We start from the raw sequence: 20708 nt of genomic DNA, 5'->3' as shown, positions 1-20708 counted from the left end.
TCATATACCAAGTTATTTTATTCTCAAATCAGTGGGAGGGCACTTGGCTGGGACAGTACCTCAGCCCTCCGACCCCTTGTAATGAGCAGTGCAATGGACCCGTGGGGATTCACTCCTCCCTGTGTCCCCATCATTAAACTAGCAGTCCTTAAGTGGCAGCTCTCAATTCAGTGTCTCTTACTCTTCCTGCAGTCAGTTGTTGTTCTATGAAATTGGACACTGTGAGACTAAAACTAAAAAGAAAGGGGAAAAAAAAAAAAAAAAAAAAAAAAAAAAAGGAAGGTCTGGGAATGCTCATAAGTGTTTATTTTGCTTGCAGTACTCAAAATAAAATAGACTATTCATTTGTGGCTGCTTGCAGACTTTGCAAAACGACCAGTAGCCAGTACTTGTTTTGTGAACATCTCCTCCTCCAGCCTGCATGCCCAGCATCCATGCATCAGGAGGTGCCTCTGGCCGCCCGGCACCACTCTCCCTGGAACGGCACATCAGGCCCTTGAGCAGCCACCTGGTCCTGAGCAGGACCAACGGCAGCAGGCATCGTCCCCTGGCAAGGGAAATTTGCCTTGCAGTGACTTTCAAAGGAGCACAAGTCCCATGATGACAAACTCTTCCACAGGACACGGCCCTGTGGTGGTCCTCCTTATTTTGCTTGTTAATAATTTAAACTGCCCTGTGAGTTACTATTATAGGTATGAGTAGCACGGAAAGTGAGGAGCAACTTAACTAATCCTGGGATGGCACTTGTGCCTGGCTTAGCTACTTTTCAGAGTTATAATCCCTCTCTAGATGAAAGGGAAATATTTGCACTTGTACAGTATATCTCATTTTCATTAGTGTGACCAATCTTCCCGAGTGGCTGCGCTGAGGCGATGACAAACACACAATGGTTTGATTATCCCCCCACCAAGGGACGTGGCAAAATCTCAGCATTTAAAATATAAGTGTAGGTGTTTGTGCCATCTATGCGTGGGTGTTATTCACTAGCGTGAGATCCAGTTTTCCAGTAATGCAAGTGACAGCCAGTATTGAGTGGAAATTGATTATCTGTGTGAAGCAAGGATTAAAAATAGAAGCTTTGTGTCAAACCCCACGTATGTTTTGACTAAATCCTAGATAACAAGAAGAATGGATAAAAGACAAGAGATTATACAGAGAACACCAAAAGCCAAGAAGCCAGGATTAAAGAAAAGGATTGGAGTGGGTTGGTGCAATTAATGATTGTCAAGTGCCAGCCTTGCATCCAGCTGGGACTGCTGTGGCTTCTGCTGGGTACGTCTTGCGTTACAGGTGCTTTGATCTGCAAACCTGCAAGAGGCACTTCCAATTCTTGACATTAAACAGCAGAGGCTCAGTTCAGCTCAGGTCGAGGTTCAGGGGGCTTGTGGTCAGTTCTTGAACCATCCACCACTGTAAGTCAATTATTCTGAATGGTTAGAAACTCTTTCCCATCATAAGACCTGGAACATTCCCAGAAAGGATGGGTTATTTCTGAAAGCGGCGTCCTTAGTGGTGTCCCTTGGTAGAAGTCTACAGTGCTCTTTATGCTGGAAAGCTAATTCAGTTTTACCACCTTTTTGTTTCAATGAACTGTAAGTGCTTGAAATATTATTTTTTCTTCTGTGACTAGTGCTCAGCAGTTCCCCAGGGGATCTGTGTTGATTGTCCCAGGACAACCAAGAACTGCAGAGTTTATGACCTAAGGAGTGTCTGCTTCAAATCACGCAGTCTGCCCTTGCAGTGCCTCATACCACGTGAGGGTCTGTTATTATCACATTTTATAGCATCCGCTGTGATTACTGTAACCATCTAAAATCACATAACACACAATTACTGCTTTCACAAGAGGAAGTATTTCACCAGACAAGGCAAGACATACAAATAAAATAATTTTATTGAGTTTCTTCTTCTATAGCATGTGGCACATAAAGAGAATTAAGACACAAGGTGTGATGAGAAATTATGCATTTGTCCTTCACTGAACAAAGGTTTCATCTTAACCAGAAAAACAATGCAAACAAATACCCTTCTCTGCTAGTCATGATGTTCAGTGAAGGCTCATGCTGTGACATTTAGGAAAATGGAAACTGAAGTTGACCTGAAGGTTGTGGCTGATGTATACAGTTCTGCTAACCTGATGTGAGGAGAAATGGCTGCCTTGCTAGCAAATTTTGTTTTAACTCAAAACCAAAATATTTGCACTTAGTTAATTTAATTACAGTGGAACAAACAGCACTAATGTACTTGTTAACTCAGAGAAAAATCCACGATAAGAAAGTGTCCCATATCCGCAGGTATCTGATAAAGATGGGCTAATTTAACTGCATTTGCAAAGCTAGTGTTTGGGATGTTATAACTTCATTTTTGGCTTCTGCAGCCAAGAAAGCAGCGAAGTTTCATTTTTTCAAAACTTGATCTTCCTCTGGGGATTGGGCCTTTGAAACTTTTTTCATTAAGGAAGTGCTGATAGTTCAAGAAAAAGATTTGGAAGCTTTTTTGAGTACTGGTTGTGTTTCTGCATTTCCCTTTACCCTTTTGTTCACCCTTTAATATTAGGATGATATCAGAAATAAAGATCTAATGTTCATGCAAGGATGTTCACCTATTTCTGTAACATCTTTCCCCCTTTATGTCTGGAACCCCACCTGTGGCAATGCAGTTCTCTGCACTCCACTCCAGATAACGTGGTGATGTACGGGGAGAATGAGTGGCAGCTATGAAGGGGTCTTAAGAAACTGTTCATGCAAGTAGCTCTAGGGAGACTTCAAATACAAGGGGAAAAAAAAAAAAAAAAAAAGGTTTTTCCCCCCTGAGGAATCAACAGCATTTTTTATATATGACAGAAGGATTTGGGGATACACACTGCACAAACTTCTAACAGCTCATGAACACCTCTACATGAACAGGAAACCTGTGAACACGCCACCGGGTTTGGGCTGACCACAAGAGTAAAGACCTGCTCGCGGGTCAGAAGAAGTCTCTCTCGCCTTTCGCTGCTGCTCTTCCAAGCGGGCACAGGCAGTGCAGCAGGGCCGGTCCAGATGTCCCCTCTCCTGGCCACCTGTGCTGTCTGCAGACTCTCAGAGCATCTTTGCACTTTTCCAGTCTTTGTGCACACTAAAAACTATTTTACATGTTATTTTACAGACCAAACTTCCACCTCATGTCTCAGTCCACCTTCTTCCTCTGGAAACAGATCCATACAGTAAAAGCCACAAAAAAAACATCACCTTGGGAGACATATTAGACAAAGACATATTTGACCACAAAACGGGTTTCTGCCTTTACTTACACAGGAACAACTAGACTGGAAAGTCTCGCTGCTGCCACTGCCACTCAGCAACAAATTACTGAGACTGTAGGCCAAGTGCAAAAATAACTTGGTTTAGTCCCATTTTACTCGCTGTGTTCTGTATCATGGTGTGGGTGGTGGTTTAGGTGAGGGACAGGAACCCTGGCTGTCAAAGCTTGCTGCCCGGCCTTGCCACTGGTGAGAGAAAAAAGAAAGCAAGTCTAAGCAAACGGGAGAGATTATTTGAACTTCTTCCCACTCCTTTACCTTGTTGCCTGTCTCCTGTTCTGCAGTATTCTCATTTGCTCTACAGCATGTTTCAAATTACTGCATGCCTGTGTTTAACCACTCAGGAAGAATTACTGAACAATTTACTTTATTGCTTTGTAAATCAATTCGCAAGCGTGAGGACTGCTCACAAAAAAAAGGAAAAATAAACAGTATCTGTGTGTGCTATGAAGACAAAGTTTGCTCTGAGTTTCGCTTTCTGTTGTTTCCTGGTTTAGTGCTGTTGCCTTTTTGTTTTAGAAATACTGCTTAATGGCAAAATTACTTGAGTCTTTCCAGTCTAGTAATTTTACTCCACAGAAGCTATGTCCAGAGTGCCAGAGACATTTCTCAAAGTGAAAATCAGATCAGAGAGTCAGTAGATGTAGCAAATATCTTTTTGTCATACTTACGGGATCATAAATTATTACTCCTCTGCCTTGGGGGCTATTATTGTAATTCAAAACCATTACTCCTGAAGCTTTTGAGTACTTGCCCATCTTACCATCTTGTTTTATTAAATTCAAATGACAAATGATAGACATCTCCCAGAGACAACAGGAGGCATAGTATTTCCACTGCTTTGTTCTCCCCATGGATCAATTCCTTCCACTCCTACATAAGCAAAACCACTTTGCTGGCTAATATTAATGCTCTAGCCTGTATGAATTTCACTTCCATGGGTGAAAACTCATTTGGCAAATCGAACTTCACCCTTGCCTTGGCAAAGGCATTTCAAATGAAGCCCAACTGAAAATGGGAGAACAGGACAGCTGCACGGCGCTCACAGGACGGCTGCACAAGCCAGACAACCGTTTGCAGATGCCGTCAGTGTCAGCAGTAACAATGGGGCTGGGGCGGCCGTGATTCCTGACGGCTCCCGGCGTGCATCGTTCTGCATTTCCCCCTCGGTGACGGTCCGTGACATGCCACCGGGTCTGCTGTCCATGGGACGGCTGCTCATCAGCGCTGGCCCCTTCGGGGTCCGGTCTGCCCATGCACCACACAGAGCACGTTCACGTTCATTTGCAGCCAGCTGGCAGAGGCTGGTTTTATAATTCGCTTCACAAGTGTGCGTTTTGATGGTTACAATATAGGGGCAGAGATAGGGTCAAGAATTCGGCCAATTTCCTTCCCAAAGCGACCAGTCAGTGTAAAGTAACTCACCGCGCACAGGTCTGCATTATACAGGCTATATTTAATCGGAGCTGAGTGAGAAATTGATGAATGAAGAAGCTGGGAAGCTTCTCCTTCCAAACAGGCTACCTTCAGGTAAGAAAACAGTTTCTTCTATGTTTCTCATGTCACATGTATTTGCTAAAATCCCTGAGGAATTGAAAACATGGATACAGCCTCCCAGGAGAATTACCAATAAAACAGCATGTAAGCAGAAATTACAATAGAAATGGGCTTTTGGCAGAGTCCTCAACATGTTCCTTGCATTGTTCTACCTGCAGTTACAGTGACAATGTTTGCTACCCCAAAAATGTGACAAAAACTCTTCCAAGAGTAGGTTCAAGTAACCGGTATGCCATGAGGTACCTGCAGATATTTTTCCTTCCTTTAATCCAAAAAGGTGAACCATCCATTGTGTAATTAATAGTCAGAAGCTAGGAACAGTTCAATGAAAGTCAAACATGCCCAAGAGTCTGGAAGAGGCTGGTTTTGCATATCTTTAAAGATAAATGGTTGTTCTTCATTATGGGCATGACTTAGCTCTCAGCAGAGTTATCAGTTTTTATCTGGAGAAATGTTTTAAACAAATAAATGCTCCTCATGCTGAATGTCAGAGGTACTTGGCAACATCAAAGACTCATTTTGCATTGCACTGATGATGCTACTCTACAATATCAGACAGAGTTTGTCTTTCATAGCGAACAGAGAAATTTCCAATTTTCAGAAGTCCCCTTCAAAGCCTGGAAAGACGCACTGTAATTTTATATTTCTTTTTATAGACACGTCAGTTAACAAGGCTGATGGATGTATTGAGAAATGCAGAAGAAATGACAATGGGTGGGATGGCTGAAGCACACCTAGGAGGCCGAGGCCACGGCAGCAGGTGCCAGCAGGACCTCAGGTCTGAAAAATGGGAACAGGTTTGTGCTGAGGACAAGAGTTTATTGTCAGCATAACTTCAAAATGCAACAGCAAGTGGGATTCTCATCTTCTGCTCACAAACTCTCCTTCTAAACGGCAGTATGAGGAGGATAGTACTTAGAAGCCTGTAATTAAGGATTCATTTGCACATTTTCTCTTTTTAATGATGATGGTCATAAAAGAAGTGCAATCGTTACAGTTTGCTACTCACTGTTGATAAATATGGAGCAACCAAAGACATGAAGTGTAACAGAAGCAAGTTTCCCTAAAGGCTCCAGCCGCAAAAGAGAAGAGCGAGCAACACAGGCTCACGGAGAAAGGGCTTGAGTCTCGCTGCCAACCCAGAAATTAGGTTTTTGGGCTGTGTTAGCACAGCACGGCGGCTGGTGGAACAAGCCTGATGCTTCCCAGGGTCCTCGTGTTGGACGGGTAAGGAACCATACCCACAACGGAGGAGGAGGCCGGTACCCCAAGGGCAGCAGCATCCAGCCATCCGACTGTCTGTCCATCCCACACCACTGTGGCGGGGAGCGAGGGGCCGAGGCCAGTCCATCCTCCTGGTGCAACACATGTCTGGTGACGGTTTTCCTGGTAACTTCACCAGAACTTGTAATTCTAAGCTGTACTCAAAATATGGCATAAGGCCCTTTTTTTGGCCAGAGTTTTTTCAAGCATACCAGGCAGGGCAGTATGCGTGTAGAAGGAAATTCCAGATTCCCCACCCTTTTCTTCACCCATCTGCAGTCCTGAGCTGCGTGGTGAGCGGAGGGGGCCAGGACATCCAGCTGCAGAGCAGCACGGGGGCGATGGCAGCAGGCACGGGGGCAGCTCTGTGCTCCCGGGTTAACAGCTCCAGTCATCCACTGCTCAATTTATACATTCAAAAAGACAATTTAATCCTAACTTTCTTGCTTTCAGTTTAAGATCAAGCACTCAACCAGGAAAGACACTGAAGTAGAGCGGAGGCTGTTACTAATCGCTAGAGCAAACAGAAGAGCATGAGGATCACCTGGAAAGCAAATGCTCCATTTGCTGGTGCCCAGATGCCAACACTCTTGAAGGTGAAGGTGAAGATGAAGATGACCGCTCGGGACGCCAGCACAGCCTGAGCTCACCCCCACGAAGATACAAGGGTGGAAAAGGGGTGGGGGGTCAGCAGCTTCTCCCCCAGCACCTGCATTCAAGGGCAGATGGACCGGGGAGCTGGCAAGCCCACAGGGTGGACTGACAGAGCCCGGGACAGCCTCAATGTGCATGGGGACCCGGAGCTGATGATACAGGATACAAAGCCCAAGCTGCTTTTAAAAAATGCACAAGCACATATGGAAAAGATGATGCAATTACTTGTAACCAACAAATACCATTTCCCATTAATTTCTCTCCAGGAGCCTGTGCCTCTGCTGTTTGTTTGTTGGGGTTTTTTTAAGCTGCACTAGGGATTTGCAGACAGCAGTGCTAAAACTTAGAAGGGCAAATAAATACAGGGACCATTTATTTGCTGGCTATGTGCACCAGCTTGTGGCAGAAATACCAGAACAGATGATCAGAGGCTGCTTTTTTTTTTCTTTTAAGCAGAGCTCCTGACCTGTGCACTAGGGGGTGAAATGATTCACTCAGGTTTTTTTCCAAAGTCTTGGGGGCTCAGCAGTGGTTTTCAAAGTATATTTTAGAAGGTGAGTCATCTTACATGCCTTCCTTTGTTTCTCTGAGTTTTGTCACAATAATTATGTCTTTTTTTTTAATCAATAGGAGATTATGAAAAACTTTACAGGAGTCTTTCTTTCAAACTCCCACCTGCATCTGAGAAATAGCATAGTAAAGTCATGTAAATTACAAACTGGAGAAGGAACTCCTGCCCCTGGGTCAGACACGGCAGCTGGTGTCATGCTGTGAGGTGCTACGGATGATACAGACATTGAGCTAACTGAACAAATGATAGATCGCTAAGCATTTATGCTGAAACTCAGCGGTCGCTGATCCCCAGCTCTCTGCGGCAGCGTGAGGTGGCATATGTTGCCTGCCCAAACAGCTATGGCTCACGTGCACAATGCCAGTATTGTAGCATGGAAATGCTAATGAAAGCCTGGTACTTACTGCTTACCACCTGAAGGCAATACTACCATTATACACAAATTGCACATCAGTTTAATGCTGTTTTGATTTACACCAGTTCTGCACAGCTGACCTGGGTGGTTACTCCCGATTTACAGTGGTGCATAATGAGATCACAAAATACCTCATACACGCGAGTGTGAATTTTCAGATTTCCATTATCTGGTATATGTATTACCACTGTGACTTAAACTAAAATATTAATTGCCAGGTTCTCCCACTGGGTATAATCAACCTGGATCCAGGAAGCGACGATATTCCTCTGATAAACCCTTGCTCTGGACAGGGTCCTACGGCCACATTTCATCTACAGTAGAGAAATGCCTACCAAGGGACGCAGCAGTAATGAAAACCATTGCAGAGCTCTGCTTGGGTGGCTGGCATCACCTCACATGGCGGCTGCTTACAAATGCTTGGAGAAAGAAAGAAACCTGCAGAAGAAGCAGACCTGCCTCCGGGATGGGCACGTCTGAATTTCAGAAACCAGCCTGATGAATATGAGCTGGGTTAGAGAGCATGGAGCACAAACTGCATTCTTGTTAAAGGAAAGAGCAGATTTCAAAGAAACATGGGGTTTGATGCATCCTAATTCAGACTACTGTGAATGATGACCAAGCCTAGTACCTGCATTCCAGTAGGCCTCAGTATCTAAATTTCAAGGGGAAAATAAGATGCTTGTTGTTATGTAGTCTGTGGCTTTGAGGGAAAATGCCTCCTTAGCCCCAGATACAGTAGGAGGTTTTATTGCCTTTATTATACTATCACTGGCCACAAATGCTGGCTTTCTTTTCATACCTGCAGTGTCAACAGCATGCGTGCCATTTTCCACATCTCTCTCCTCCAGAATTTATGACCTAAATCAGGCAAAACCCAAAAAGAGCTCTATAGGAGCATGAGAAAATGGAGTGCAAGGAGGAAAAAAATGCTAGAGATGGTCAAAATGGTACCCAGGCATTTCAGCCCTATTTTATCATCTGGGGCTCCATCAAGTGAATCTCTTTCTCTGGAGATGCTTAGAGCAATTACATTTGTTCTATTTATTCTCCCTCAAAGGCTTGGAGATGAGTCAGCAGAAAAATCTTTTAGGATGAAAAAATTGAAACTTGAAATAGGCGATATCCCTGGACAATTTGTTCTGCAATCAGAACAGCATTCTCTTTCCTTACTGCTCTCAATCTCTAATTTAAAAAAAAAAAAAAAAAGAAAAAAGAAAAAGAAAATAAAAAACCAATACAGTAACAGTCACATCTGTAAATACAGTCACTTTCGTTTTTGCTTGCAAGCTCAAGGAGCTATTTCAAGACAATACAGAAGTGCTTGTTTTCTAGAGTTCACTTCTAGTGAGAAAATTCCCTTAGCTCTTGTCAGAAAATCCCAAGTGAGAGTAGAAGCTCTCTGAAAGCCTTGAACCAGCTCACTCATGCACAGTGCATTCATTAAAAGGAAAGAATAATGCCACACACCTCTTTGAAAGACTTCTTTACCTCCACTAATGGATGCCAGTGTGCAATGGGCTTGCGTGGGTATGCCAGCATCTCATTCCAGTGGTCTCTGCCCAGTCCTTCAGCATTGACCCCCACACGGCAAACCCCAATAATCTCGTTGTGACCCACTCTGAAAAACAGCAGAAAAGCAACATCTCACTCAGACTGCCCATACACTGTCTAACCAAGACTTCTGACATCAAGTTACCATAGTGCCACAAGGCACAGTGCTAGTGAACATGGGCTGTCATATCTGCACGATGACAGTCAGGTCTTGTCTGCTACTGTCAGCACATGCAGCCCCCAGCACAGTGAGGCACTGCCGTCACCAGAAATAATTATAACAACTTTAAAAAGATTTGAACTGTAGATCAGTCCAGCTACAGAATCTGGAAGGATGTGTGACATGGTGGTGTACACCAAGAATAACTACAAGTACAGTAATGGATAATCCATGCACCAATTGCTGCTTAGAGTGAGATCATTTGCCTTCTAAAATGGGATGATGATTTGCAGGACAAGCAAATAGCAAAGGAGAACACAGTACTCAGGAGAATGTCATAAAGCAAAGGACCAGCTTTACCATACTAACTATTCTAACAGGTAATTTTCTATAACCATAATTATCAATGACACTTTAACAATAAATCACTAGAGGCAGATTGATGCCCCAGAGCTGTGCAATCAAGGCCCTGATACTAAGGAAAAGGGCTATTGAGCAGGAAAACCTGCACCCAATGGGGTATTTTCCCCTCCTGCTCTTCAGAGCCTCCACCTACCGATCGTAATCCATGACGGAGATAAGCAGACTGACTTGATCCATGTTTTCTGGGGGAATGTCAAAGATTATTGCTTCATTGTAAGTGGGATTAAGTGTGTTTTTCTTTATGGTGGTTTTCTTCTTTTTCAGTCTCCGCCCATCACAGAGCAAAGACACTTTGACATATGGATCTGGAGAGGAAGAGATAGCAAAAGGCCTTCTGTTTATGGAAGTTTATTTTGTTACCATCACAATATAGAAACAGCATTATCAAAGGATGGGCTGTAAGTTACCATGAGCCAAAGGCACTTCTCAAATCTACTTTTAGAAAAAGGGATATCTGTGTACCGGTTGAATCCACCATTTCTCATACTGGTGTGAGTGCTGACATGAGGTTCAGGCACTGGAGAACCAGCACCACAGACTTCTTGGAGGGAAAAATCAGTCGTTTCCATCAGTTTTTCCATGATAAGGGTTTGCAAGTGTAAGAAGGCCCCATCTCAAACCAAGAGCCAATATTCATCAGAAGATGATAATGGGCACTGGGCACTCAGGCATTCTAGCTTACATTAATTGCATGGCCACAGACAGCAAACCTAGTGCTTTCTCTGAAGCAAAACTGTAACTTTTTCAAAATTTGCCTACCAGAGCAAACTGTAATGCAGCATTTTGACAATCAAAACAGGCAGAGGGGGCTATTTTACATGGATCCTTTCCTGCACAGCTACCAAAACTATCCAACTGCTAACAATTTGGAGCAGAGTTACAGTGAGTAGGGGAATTTTAAAACCTGTTTTCCCAACGTCAGATAGCAGCAGAAAGAAAAGGTATTAGGGCAGCTCTGTTTCACGTGCTTTCCACTGGCTGATCATGGCAGAATGCCCTCAAGTTACAAATAGCTACTGTTTGCTGTAATGGCTGCCCAGGCGATTTCAATGCATTTTCAAGTAACAGTAAATGTGCAATGTATTATTACAGAAAAACTGAGCTGGCTTCATCTGAAGTCTCAGTTCTCAGACATTTCATACAGCATCAAGCTCCAACTGAGTAGAAATATTTTCTGTGAAGATCTTTTACTGTATTGTTACTGCCTTTTATACAAGTCACCAATGAAATTCAAATACTGTGCTGTTGATCTCGGGAAAAGAAACTGCTTTTTATGTTGAAATCCAGAATTTGTGCATGCTGAATGCGCAAGCCAGCTCTCTGGAACTGTGAACGCATACAGTCTTCAGGTGACTTTGATCCTCTTGTTTTGAGTACTGGCCACCGTACAGAGGAATGCACATTCACCTGGGTAAATCCCAGGTGACCCACGATCCTTTCCTAATCTTGGAGTGAAATGATTGATTCTGGCTGCAGGGGGTTATCTGATCAAAAATGCCCTACTCACATAAAACTGCTAGGGTCAGTATCTGCAACAGATCTGCAGTGTCCAACCCAAGAGATGGATCAGAGCTTTGACCCTGCAAACCCTTCAGTGGGGATGGGAAACTGCTGGCAGTCTCCTTGACTAGTATATGCACATATATAATCACCTTCCCTGGATTCATACCCTTGGGAATAGGTTTAAAAGATAATTCTACTTTTAAAATTTTGTTTGTACTTAAAACATGGACAAAGCTTTGCCAGGTGTTTCCATGATGATATATCCTTGGCATCAAGAGACCTATGCCCGCTCTCCACTGAGGCCACCTTCAGGGAGGAAGAAGAAGTGTGGATGCAGTGGGGTCCTCAGCCATTGAGGACCTACCTGAGTAACCAGTGATATCCATAGCTTTGAGATTCCTGCATTTAATGACTGTTAAGGTGAGGCGACCTGCAGTTGGCAAATAACAAAGGGAAAACATGATCTCTCCCAGGTCCACGCTTTCCTTTAATAAAACAGAGAACACATTATATTGGAAACATTGCAAGAACCAGCTAGGCTGCCTCCACCCTCCACCAACAATGTTTCATGCAGGATTCATGCAGCACGCACACTGAAACAGGCTTTTCTTTATTCTGTGGTTGTCAAATGAATGACACTTTATTATATAGCGGTGCTTCCAGTGTATGCCAACATTATTTGGCTAAAAATGAATATAGGGAACAGGAAAAAAATGTGTGTCCAAATGTTACAGCTTCAAATCATAGTTAAGGATAATCTTCCACTGCTGTAGTGGAGTATGTGCTTCCTATTGCAACATTACAGCTAATGCACTCCTCTTTTTCTGCTTCATTGCTTATGCAGAGGTGAAGTGATATCTAACACCACATGAAGGCCATTAAGGAAATCATATTAGTTATCATATTAGTATCAAGTTTTGCTTGAATGTACAGTATATATCTTCTAGTGCCAAGTGTGTGACACTAACATCTATTTCCTCAAATGGAGGGATGTAATACAAACACAGAGCAAGACCACAGAAAGGTGAGACCTTAACATGCAGCGGTGCCATGTTCTCTGGTTGTACACTGCAACAAAGTCAACGAGTGACTTTCTAGTACACCCAGTGCCTTCAGTTCAGTAATAGAGGTTTGTGGGCTTTGTTGGTGCCTAACGTTTCAGCAGAGAATGCAGACCTCTCTGAGTTACACAGTGATTTTCTCTGGAGTTGAACATGAATTACTAGGTAGTTACAGACCAGGGGGTCATAGCTTTAAAACAGCAGAGAACCATGAAGGGCCCCATTTAGTGGCAATTAAGCTTTTAGATTGTGACATGCTTACTATCATTTGGACCACCAACCCCTTTGAGATGCCTTCAAAGAGCTAGCAAACACAGTATGAGGCATGTACATGTATGTATATAAATAGTGAATTAACCAGCAGATGGCACTCAGAAACATTTCGTAGTTTCTGGATTACAGACAGGCCAATACAATTTACTCTTTTAGTGCCCCATAAAATAACTTTTACACATCACTCTTAGCACCTCTTGTACATGCAGCCTTATCTAGTAAACCTCCTAAAAGCGCATTCCATCATTGCCTTGCTCATGGGAATTCAGGGAAAAAAACCCCCACAAACCCAAAGTATTATTTAAACTAGAAAGCATTATCATCTGAAGTCAGCAGAAAGATTTCCAAACACCTTCCAAAAATGGATTTAAAAAAAAAAAATCATCTTATTTTGTACATACAGATCCCACATCTGTAGAGCAAACAACCCAATTATTTTTGGAAACAGAGTGTTTGATTCATTACAATGGGATATAATGAGCTGCTGAATAGAAACTGTAGCTGTTACTAGTAGAGTGATGGAACTAGAAAGACAAGTAAATGCATTAGGCACTTAAAGCTTTGCTAAGTGTTAGGAGAATAGATCTTGTTGATGGATCAGGTTTTTGCCAAATTATTTCCTTTTCGTTCTCTGGTAAGGCAAAGATTAGATATTTATTCCACTTAGACGTGCAGAATACTAATGAACATTATATAAAAGTGTTGATTCTTGACAAGACTTCACTTGACTAGCAAATAAATTGAAAATCTTCTTAAGCATAGAGTGTACAAAAGAAACAGTGGCAGCCAAATGTTTTCTGGACAGAACAATGTATGGCTAGACCTGTAAGCATCCGAATAAATGCTGTCTCAGAAGGTGCTATTTGTTGGTAAATAAGAGTTTAATACTCTCACTCACTCAAAGTTCCCGCTCTGATCTCTTGCTCACCTTGATGAACCAATGGCATCCTAAACAGCTTTCCTTCCGATGTGACAAAATGGTCTTGAGTCACAGCCTCATAGTCAGTGACCAGTAATGAAGTATGTGGAAACATTTACTAAGTTATTATTCCTCTATCTTTAGTACCTCTTGACATGTCTACCGGGAGCTATATTTCTTGCTTCACAAGAAATTACTAATGGTACCTTATTAAGGTACCAGGATCATTTTCATCACACATGAAAGAGCTTTTAGAGCCCCTGCAGCTTCTAACTTTTGATTGTATTTCAGCTACGGCACCTTGAATATAATGGGTGCACTGGAGTCAGGCTGCTGTCTTGGAGATAGAGCAGCAATGAACAAAACCACTGAGCACTCCAAAACGTTTGGGAGTTTTACCTCTGGTGTCACCCGCACCCTGAGAGCTGAGCTGAGCTGCAGTTCTTGCTGCCTGACTCCAATGTGGCCAATTCTCAGAGGACAAGGAGCTCAGTATTTTATGGAGCCCCATTCATTTACAGTGTCTTAAAATGACCACTCAAAAATCGTGTGCTGGAAATTACAATTTGCTTTTTAAAACATGACACTTCTTGTTACTTTTACAGATATGGTTCCTCTTTTAAGATTAATTACTTTACATAACAAAGAGCCTGAATAAATAACTGTGCACTGAGGAGGCACTTCGCAACAAGTGTCTGGAACCTGCTGCAAACACTGCCACTGCATCAGAACTAAGCTTGAGGACTGGGATTATACATTTTCACTTAAGTGTCTCCAGCTCCAAACAGAAACTGCATCTACCAGTCTTAGCTATAGACTTTACTGTCAATAGAAAAGAATTTAAAATAAATATTCTGAAATTATGATTTGAAATGGTTGCTCTATTCCCAAAGAAATGAGCACTTGAATCTCACTGTGTGCTGGCTGCACTGGACGTTGTGTCCACTGCACAGTGCAACAGCAATTGGCATCCAGACAACACACTGGGCTGGGTCTGGTCTTTCATACGTTCTTTGGTCTGTGCTGGTTTGGGAGGGACAAGGGCAGCAAACCTTGGACACAGATGTCAGAAAAAAGCAGCCCTATATGAGATGGTGAGAGCACCCTCTGGGCTTCATCTCACCTTCTATTCTTCTCCTTGCACTGAGAGGACCTGTTCAGGGTATAAAACTAACACAAATTGTTCTTTGACCTCATTGTATTAGGTCAAGAGATTTTTCTTTGCAACCATAAATACAGGAGAGTAAAACATGTCCTGTGGGTACATTATTTTCTTGCAGATTATAGACATTGGGAAATTTCCAAAATTCATATCAGTAACTCTTAGGAAATAATGGAAGCTCTGAATCAATAACCTTTGCAGACTTGAAACCAAAAATGTTTCACTGATTCACGAGCTGTACAATCATTAATTGAATAGTTGAGTGCTAGCTATTTGAATAGCTTATATCATTGCTTAAGTACTTTCCTATCTTCTTACTCACATGATTGATCTAATGTATTATTAGTCAGAGCTTTCCTTGGGTATTATGAAAACTGTATTTACCCTTCTCATTTTTGATTAAACAGAAATGTCCTTGGGTGTGTTACAACTGGCTAAGATGTACCAATATTGGCCCATTACCTCAGAATGGCACAGAGAGAATGAGGGGACAGAGCCAAATGTGGCACTCAATGTTTCTGTGGCAGCTCTGGAAGACTGCTACACAATGCATCTTGGGCATGATGCTGGCTCTGCTCCTCTCACACCTTCTTTGGAGGCTTTTCCCTCAACAACGCTTCTGTTGGTGTCTCTCCCCGTGTTTTTGTGGGATTTTTTTCCCCATTAAATTAGTTTACTTAGCTAGGAAAACATCCACTATTTCTTGCAAAACCATCCCAGCAAAACACAGAACATACACAGGTCAGAAACTCCATAACCTTCTCCTGCAGCTTCGTGGGTTTTGTGCTTTTCCTCTAGACAGACCAAGTGTTACCCCTTCCCAGTTTCACTCCTGCCCACAGGTCTTTTCCCCCCCAGATTCTTCAGGCTTACCACACTCTTTATATGCTGATCCTAAGGCAAGGAAAGAGAAACTCCCTGCCACCACACAAGTGACTTCACCCCAGGACTCAACACCATGGCACATCACAGCCAGCCTGGCCGGACTGAGAGAAAGCTGAGTCTCAGAGGCAGAGCAGATGCAAACGGGTAGATGCCTCCAAGAGGCATCCGCACGTGTGATGCACCTTGTTCCTCTCCTAGCAACCTTTTGCCAGGCGAACAGATGTGCCTGATGCCTTCTTGCCTCTTCGCCAGCATTTTTCCTTTCATAACCACCCATTAATCATAACAGACACGGCTATTTGTGGAGTGAAAGCCAAGAGCTGTAAACACCCTGCTAACTAATACTATTGACTTTCCTTGTGGTTGATCCTGTGCCTTCCTCCCACCCTGCTTGCAGGCAAGATGCTCAAAAGGCAACACTGCTCCCAGCAATGCCCTGGGGTACCTGGAAGGCATCACATAGATCTCGGTGCCCCTAGACGGGCATGGCAAAAGCTGTACTGCCACAGAAGCACGATGGCTGCTCTCGGTGCCCTGCCAGGGCAGCTGCTAGCCTGAGAGCTACCCACCAGGGCTAACACGCTGCTCGCACACCATATTCCCCGCAGTGCCCGGGCCCTGCCCCACCAAGTCCCAGCTTCAGCACAACAGCAGCAACAGCAGAGCTGCACATGCACGTCAGACCTCACAGCTCTTTTAGAAAGTTATGAAGACACTACAATGAAAGAACAAGCACTAACAGTAGTGACCAAGGGGTACAACTAGTGAGGAACATGGTACTGAGAAAAAAGCTGCAGAGAGTTAAAAAGCAAACATCTTTTGATACTGCTGACCACAATGCAATAAATATTTCTATTATTTGGACAGTTCATTCCCCAACACAGAAAGCAGCAGAGCAAAGGTATGAGATGAGCTACGAAGGAAGCTGCAGGACATATTTTTGCAAGTCACAGGGTTATGCCAATCACTAGGAAAAATTTGACAGGGCCCATGCTTTCAGCCACAGGGGTGAGGACATCTCATATCCCAGTTTCAGAAATAACAACATGAAATGACAAAGACGATGACTGACTTGGTGTCCAAATGTAAAGCAGTTCAATCATTTGTTTGCCCTCAGAACCAGCCAGGTCATCCCGGGAGGACAGTGGAGGAGCAGACAGCATTATGTAGAGGTTAATGTCATTGCTTCTGCACTCAGCGATCAATGTGAGAAGGTGGCTTCTCTTGCCAGCTCCTTGCAACACTGAAAGTGGCTGGGACATTTCCTTCTCTGATGCTTGGCTTCACTTTCAAAGGGAATTCAACAGAACTACTGAAAGACCCACATCAAGCTCTGGAAGAGTTGCCAGCAATGCATCAGACAACACTCTCAGTACAGTAAAGCCCAGTACCTCCGGTGGGTTGGTAGTGGCCCTCCAGAGATATTTCTTACTGTTATCATGTGCACGTGGCAGACAACCAGAACCTGAGGCCCTTCACTTGTCAATGGGAGGCCAGACAAGGAACATACTGAACCCCTCAGTTGTTTTTTGGCAAACCTGTTATCAGTGAGACTCGCTGTGGGTGAGATAACAGCAAGTCACTAAGTAAGGGGATGAAATTCCAGTAAACTGGGATTCTGGTAAAGCCAACAGGCTTCTGAGTACAACAGCCTTCACCACCCCCGCGTGCGATGGCTGTAGGTCCCCAGGGCTAACAGTACCATCTGCAGGGAGGCAATAAACCCATCAGCTGGCAGTTGTGCAGGACTTTCCCCTTTAGGCAGTCCAGCCCTTTTTGGAGATTCCCAACCCATTCTGCCCTGGAGCTGCTCACCACACACTTGGTACCTGTCCGCCACACACACAGGTACCACTGCCATGCTGCATCACCGCACTGCAAACGCTCCCTGGGCAGGGATGACCCTCCAAATCAGATACTCACCGTCGTTGCGTACTGAATGTCCTTCCAGATGGAAGTCTCCCGGGAAAGGTCTGAGGCCTCAAACAGGTTCTCTAAGATAACTTCTCCTATCATGTCATGTCTGGAGAACCTGTCAAAGTCAAAGACGCTCAGGTGGAGCTTCCTGCTTGCCAGCTCCTCATGGGGCACAGGGAAGTGGAAGGACTCATCAAAGGTGGGATTCAGAGTCTTCCTGTGGACTCGTGTCTGGAACTTGCGCTTTCTGTCAGGCAGGAGGTAGATCTTCACATAGGGATCTGAGCTGCCGCAGAAGTCTTTGGCTGGCAAGTCAAAAGCCCTGAGAATTCGGACGGTCAGTGTCTCATTCTCATAGTCATACTTGAGAGCGAAGTTAATTTTCCCACAGGTTTTTGCTGCCTCTTTCTTGGGGTCCTCAGAGTCAACAGATTTTTGCTTATAGAGTTCAGGCTTAATGCGACCAATGCTGGTTGGCTGCTCAGCCACAGCTGGTGGATCCATGCCGTAGTCCACACTGGATACGTGCATTTGCCGAGGAAGGTGCCTTTTGAAGGAGATGTGCCTGCAGAAGGAAGACATGACAGCTGCATGGTTTCACAAGGAGATTTCTCTCCTTTTTCTCCCCTGGACTACTAAAGCTACAAAAGCAAGGATAGCACAAGAACGAGTGCAATAGGTGCTCCTGACCTCTGCACAGAAACCACATATGTTATGGAAATGAACACTGAATGAACACTGAAGGGAACACCTCCAGTGGTCAAAGGAACTGATCCAGCAATTTTCCTAACTTTCAGAGTATTTGCAGCAAGCTGCATTTTTTCACCTGTTACACAAGTAACAGCCCATAGCTAAGTATATGAGACCCAACAACTCCTTAACCAAGCCATAGACAGCCCAGCTTGGAGACCTATTCCCACCCTCAGTCCTTACACTTCCAAGATACTGACACTAAGTTTCCCCCAGGCAAAAAAAAAACTTTTAAAACAAGAGAACCACAACCAGCTCAGGAAGGTAGGTTTTATTCTGGGTATTGCTGCTTCCAAACTTCTCCAACAGACTCTCATCAGAAACCAATAGATAATTCTTGACAGGGAGGAATGCACAGCCTCATCTGGAAGCTGTCTCTTGCCTTGAGCTCCCCTTCAGCACAAGGGAAACTGTATGTAAGCAAAGCTTTACCCAAGCAAAGCATAAAAGCTTTCTGTGGACTCACGGCATCATTTTAGATTATCTGGTGTTTACAAGAGCAGTATATGGAGTTATTTAACCATACGAAGCACTTGTACAGCCAGAGCATTAGCTTTTGGTGCTCAGACATCTCACTTCTCCTTGGCAGGTTCCTCAAAGGCATTTTGGCCTGGGCTAGGCTGGGCTGTGAGTCAGAGATCCCAAACTGCTGAGATCGTTCCCCAGCGTCCCCAGGTCTGGCTGCCTGCCTGTGGTTCATGCTGGGCTCTTTCGCTTGAGAAAGTGGGTTTGAAACCTTCCCACATACAACCAAGTCCCACATTGTCCTAATTCAGACAGTCTGAGCTTTTGTTTTCTCCTCCATTGGAAAGGTGTAATAAAAACAGATTAAGTGCGTGCATGACAGAGAGGCAATCCAAAAAGCAGTGCAGTTAAATAAAAGAGTATGTGGCACAGTTGCAGGTGACACCATGTTGATTTTAACTCCAGCTTCTTCAGACAGAAGGCTCTGATCGGTGCCTTATTAATTCTGCAATACTGCAGCCAATTTTCTGACCAATGTCTGTTTTCGCAGTTGCACTCTTGTACACATCACGGGCATGGCCAACAAAGCAAGCAGAAGTGCTGGGGCACAGCCAGGACCCTGCGATCACCTTTTCCTGTCCCAGTTTCACAGCCTTCTGTGTCAAGTTAGAGTACCGTATTTCTCAGTATTCTTGCCGAGAAGATGTCCCAAGGTTCATACAGCCTTATCCTGATTTACTGAGTATGATGTTGACATCTCTGTCCCTAGCTGAGACAGAGACACGCACTGAGCACAAGCACTGAGCACAGCTGGTTCTAAGCTTGAGCAGTGAGCGATATGTCAATTCTGCTTATCTAATTGTTTCTGCTAGGAGCCACAACAACAAGAGAGAGCAAAAGGGTCTAATTCTGTCTGACAGCATACCATCATTGATACTTCAGCCTGCCTCTCATGTTGGAGCAAAATTAAAGTGGCCAAAGCATACTGACGGCTTGACACAATGAGGTCAAGTCACAGTAATAGGGCTTGAATCCTTGATTTTTTTAAAAGGGCCCACGGTAAGCTAGTCTTAACACATTAACTGGTTAATGACCAATCTTTGGAAAGTAATCCAGCATGTAAGTGAGAGTGCTTTCTTTAGCCTCCCTGAAGGTATCTGAACCTCAGGCTCCATTAAACACTTCTCCCGCTCTGCCAGCCGCCCCAAGGCGCAGCATCCCTGCAGAGCACTGCCTCCCGCTCACCTGGTGGAAGACGCAGGCTCCGTTGTTTGCCTCTGGATCCGCGTGCGTCGCATTATGTGGTCTTTCATGGACATCTGGACCTCTGCAGGGATGTCTGGTGATGTGTGGCTGATCTTCACCGCTGCCTCCAGGAAACTTATGGCACCCGTGTCCTTGAGCTTGTCTGCCATGTTCTCCTTATTGCAGCCTGCCTCGCTCTGCAAGACGGCCAGGTTAGAAGAAATGGCCTTGTTCCTCCAGGGAACCCAGCACAGCTTCCAAAAGAGAAACAGAAAAACTGCCACCAGGGCCAGTCCACACACAATAACTATCACTGCAAGGAGGCTGACGGAGAGCTCTACAGAGGGAGAGAAGACAACAGCGACAGGGAGAGGGGAGGAATAGGAAAGGAGAAAAGAAAGGGAAAGAAAAGAAGGATGGTGAGAAAGCTGTAAGTAAAGGGAAGAAATGGTCCAAACTGACTTATATCCTGACTAATGGAGAGCTCTTAGCAGCTTCTGCAAGCAAGAGTCTAACCCAAGTGAGCATCGCCTGAGAGATTCGGGACCGCCTCCTGCCCCAGACACATCTGGGGAGAAATGGGTGTCTCCAGGTGGCCAGAGCTATGAAGTTTTATACCACGATGCTTAG

At 44.2% G+C, this 20708-nt stretch overlaps 1 protein-coding gene across 2 annotated transcripts in view; it reads right to left on the bottom strand.

Moving 5' to 3' along the window:
• Positions 1 to 1944: 1944 nt before the first annotated feature.
• Positions 1945 to 20708, bottom strand: part of SYT6 (synaptotagmin 6) — a 40010-nt gene continuing 21246 nt past the window's right edge. Inside the window, exons 3-8 of one of the 2 annotated variants that reach the window (XM_049832124.1) lie at positions 20079 to 20415; positions 17625 to 18183; positions 11766 to 11886; positions 10032 to 10203; positions 9232 to 9382; positions 1945 to 3487 (exon numbers count right to left, since the gene is read on the bottom strand). In XM_049832124.1, the coding sequence (XP_049688081.1) occupies positions 3416 to 3487; positions 9232 to 9382; positions 10032 to 10203; positions 11766 to 11886; positions 17625 to 18183; positions 20079 to 20415 (1412 nt within the window). In that variant the 3' untranslated portion in view covers positions 1945 to 3415. The remainder of the gene's footprint in view (positions 3488 to 9231; positions 9383 to 10031; positions 10204 to 11765; positions 11887 to 17624; positions 18184 to 20078; positions 20416 to 20708) is intronic. The other variant, XM_049832125.1, reaches the window with a different exon arrangement.

This window comes from Accipiter gentilis, chromosome 29, assembly GCF_929443795.1.
Source record: "Accipiter gentilis chromosome 29, bAccGen1.1, whole genome shotgun sequence".
NCBI lineage: Eukaryota > Metazoa > Chordata > Aves > Accipitriformes > Accipitridae > Astur > Astur gentilis.
The sequence above is the reverse complement of the archived record's forward strand: the minus strand, read 5'-3'. Positions and strand labels throughout refer to the sequence as shown.